At 32.2% G+C, this 3,970-nt stretch overlaps 1 protein-coding gene across 1 annotated transcript; it reads left to right on the plus strand.

The window, feature by feature from the left end:
• The first annotated feature begins 696 nt into the window (after positions 1 to 696).
• LOC139894052 (heavy metal-associated isoprenylated plant protein 26-like) lies at positions 697 to 1,980 on the plus strand. Its single transcript, XM_071877250.1, has 2 exons — positions 697 to 995; positions 1,515 to 1,980. The coding sequence occupies exons 1-2, from the start codon at positions 915 to 917 to the stop codon at positions 1,896 to 1,898; spliced, it is 465 nt and encodes a 154-aa protein (XP_071733351.1). The 5' UTR covers positions 697 to 914; the 3' UTR covers positions 1,899 to 1,980.
• Positions 1,981 to 3,970: the final 1,990 nt, after the last annotated feature.

Genomic DNA, 3,970 nt, shown 5'->3' on the forward strand with positions numbered 1-3,970 from the left:
ACTTTTATGGGATGGAGAGATTAAAAGATTAAAAAATAATCCGTACACAATCATATTTTAACTGTACACAACTAAAAAATATTTTAAAGTATACTGTACAATTAGTTGTAATCCTTTGCATCTATGAAATTGCTTGAAATCCAAGGGACTAATGAGAGCGCGACATGTGGCGCGAAAATCAAATGTGATTGAAAAAAAAATCGAAATTTTTTTTTTTTCCAAATTTTTTTTTTTACAATCACATGTGATTCTGCATGTCAATCACATGTGATTGTACACATGTGATTGTACAATTCAATCACATGTGATTGTAAAAAAAAGATTTTGAGAAAAAAAATTCGTATAAAATTTTTTTTTTTTTAAATTTCGAAAAAAAAATTTTGAATTTTTTTTCCAATCACGTGTGATTTTCGCGCGACATGTCACGCTCTCATTAGTCCCTTGGATCTCAACTTAATTTATGGATTTAAATGAATATTCCTCATTGTACAATATCATATAATGTATTTTTGATTGTGTACGGTTAAATACTAAATACGGTTCTGATTTTGTATGATTTCAGTTACCTAAAAGATTTACAAAAATTTAGTTTTTCTGTTACTGAATAACATTGTGACAGTGTAAGTAAGAATTTTCAGTTATTTTGATTATGTGTAGTTAGAAATAATCAAGTAGATAACCCTCGGCACTATCTCCCACGCAATTGAACACAGTGACAAGCCGAGAAATTTCCACCACCTGGTGGATTTCTCATAGTCCACGTGGCAAATCCTTATTGACCCACCTCCACGCTCACCTTAATTGATCCACCGCCTTTTATTTTAACCCGACCTCATGATCCATCATCACTTTAATCCGACCTTTTTTTTTTTGTTTTCTTTTCATGTTCACTCCTTACATAAAAATATATACTGATGGGTGTTGCAGCTTGTCTCTCCGATATTTATGAGCGCCATCGCTCCCGCAAGAAACTCAAGAAAAAAAACCAACTTCAGGTTTGTTTGTTGTTTTTTTTGACTTAAAAAATTACAGTAGTTATTCATTAAGTTCATTTTCGTGCTTTTGAGCACACCTGATTATATATATTTATACACAAATAATCAATCGGGTCATGCTCAACGTAAATGAATTAATTCTTAATTAATCCCTTTTTTTGTTTTACTTATGAATCGATCGATACATTAATCTATCAGGATTTATTTTATTAAACATCTGAATAATAAACAACAAACATGACTCAATGAAGAAAGACAATTTAGTATTTGGGTTTTGCTAACGTGTGATACGTTAAGTGCATTTAATGAATTCAAAATTTTCTTAATTATCAAAATTTGCATTTAATACATGCATAAAAATGATAATTAAATTAACAAGTATTTGATTTAATATGAATTTTGTTTTTGATACTTAAATTTCGAGTTTATTAAGATAGATTGTTTTTAATACATTTTTATTTAAGTAATAACGTTTTGGTGTTTTTGATCATGTACGTACGAATTATTAATTAAATAAAGACGGTGGAAATAAGAGTGAAAATGGATTGTGAAGGATGTGAGAGGAGAGTAAGAAAATCCGTGGAAGGAATGAAAGGTGTGAGCTCGGTAGATGTGGACCCAAAGAAGAGTAAGCTAACCGTGGTTGGGTACGTGGACCCCGACAAGGTTTTGCATCGTGTTCAGCATCGAACTGGGAAGAAAGCCGAGAAATGGCCGTATGTTCCGTACGATGTAGTTGATCATCCGTATGTTCCTGGGGTTTATGACAAGAAGGCGCCTCCTGGGTTCGTTAGGAATACGGTGGACCCAGAGTCCATGACTCTGGCTCGGGCTAGTTCAACTGAGATCAAGTATACCACGGCTTTTAGTGATGAGAACCCTACAGGTTGTATAGTTATGTAGTAAGTTGTACTAATCCGTATCTTATTTTCACTGCAAGAAACAGCTTTTTTTTGTTTTTGGATTTGAGTTCTGTTTGGAAACATGTTGTAATGTTGTATATATGTATGTGATCAGTTCCAATATACATATACTACCTGAGTTAAATCTTAAGGTTTGCCGATGTAGAAAAATATAAAAAAAAATTGATTATCTTTCTCATGGCTGCTCGCATTTCTAATCAAAATTTTGATCATATTTATTGGTTGTGAACCGTGGCCACGAAAGTAATAAACCTAACGTAGCAGACATCCGAAGAATTGCAGCCTAGTTGGTTCAGTTCCCATTATCATTATCATCATCAAAAGAAAAACCTACTTTATTTTAACGTTTTAAATTATTGTAGTAGTATAATCTATATAGATTAAGATTATAGATGAAGATGATAGATGAACAGAATATTACAAAATGGACCATCAATTTGTTTTACTATTTTTGTAAAGTTCCTTTTAATGTATTTTATATGTTAAAATGGACGATCAATTTTTCTAATGTTTTTGTATCTTAGGTCCCAACGTTGTTTTCTTTTGTTTTTGCTTTTTACAAAATTTTGATGTTTGACCTATCTATAGAAAATTTTGAATTCATTATACTATTCTTAATCATGACATACATATCACTGAATGTCATATCAACACCTTTTTTACATTACTAACTAATCATTAACTGTTAATATTCATGACGTACACATCACGTCAATTATTTTATATTAAACTTCTATTTTATTAACTTATAGATAACATTTAAAATTCTAAAAACTAAAATTTTAGTAAATAAAAAAAATATTACAAATTTCTAAAAATAAAAAGAAAACATTACAAATTTTTCAAAAAAACAAAAAAAAAAAAAAAAAAAACATTACAAAGTCCTAAAATAAAATAAAAAAGATTACAAAGTCCTAAAAAATAAAACAAAACATTACAAAATCAAAATACTCATCGTCTTCGTCTTTGTCCTCCTCTACGTCCTCCTCTTCGTCCTGGTTATTAGTTCCCGAAGGTCCTGCTTCATCATTGTCATTGACATGCTCGGGAATTGCTGAAGGTCCGACTTGTGAGTTATGGCTAATACGTGCATTTGGTGGTAAACTCCAAATGTGTTCGATAAGGGTTGTCTCGGAGGAAACGATAAATGGTAGAATCGCGTAGTTCTTTGTCCATTCGCAAATGCGTATCGAACCTTTCTCTTATTGTTAATGAACGACGAACCGGGTGGTAATCCTCCTCTAACCCACAAAAAGCTCGACCATTATCTTCAGTTATCATGTTGTGTAAAATCACGCACGTATACATAATGCACTGGATTTTCTCGATATAGAATTGTCTTGCAGGACTTTTAATGATTGCAAAACGACCTTGAAAACACCGAAAGCTCGTTCAATATCCTTTCTTGCTGACTCTTGGTACCTTTTGAATTTAGATGTTTTTGGTTCAACCGTACTTTTGAACGATTTAACAAGTGTCGCCCAATCAGGATAAATTTCATCCGTTAAATAATATCCTTTTGTAAAATGTTTTCCATTCACCGTATAGTTACACGGTGGAGCTCTATCTTCAAGTAACTCTTTGAATAAATCAGATTGGTTTAACACATTGATATCATTATTTGAACCAGCTGCGACCGCTTCCAACATTATTGTTGGGTGACCATGATCGCTTCGTGTGTATTTACCTTTCCAAGAGACTAGACAATTTTTCCAAGCCCAATGCATACAATCTAGACTACCGAGCATGCCCGGAAAACCATGTATTTGCTCATGTTTTGTAATTAAACGTTGAACATCATGAGTATTCGGTTTTCTTAAATATTCGGTTGAAAATAAATGTATACCACTTTTGCAATAATTTTCTAAACAACGATATGATGTTGTTTCACCAATATGCAATTACTCATCAAAAATATCGGGAGCAACACGGTATGCTAATTGTCGTCTTGCGGATGTGATTTTTTGATAAATAGTAAACCCGAGTAAACCGGTTGCATCCCGTCTTTGATGAAAATATTTAAAGTATGAAGGAATAGGTTCCTGAGAATAA

This window comes from Rutidosis leptorrhynchoides, chromosome 2 (genome assembly GCF_046630445.1).
Source record: "Rutidosis leptorrhynchoides isolate AG116_Rl617_1_P2 chromosome 2, CSIRO_AGI_Rlap_v1, whole genome shotgun sequence".
NCBI lineage: Eukaryota > Viridiplantae > Streptophyta > Magnoliopsida > Asterales > Asteraceae > Rutidosis > Rutidosis leptorrhynchoides.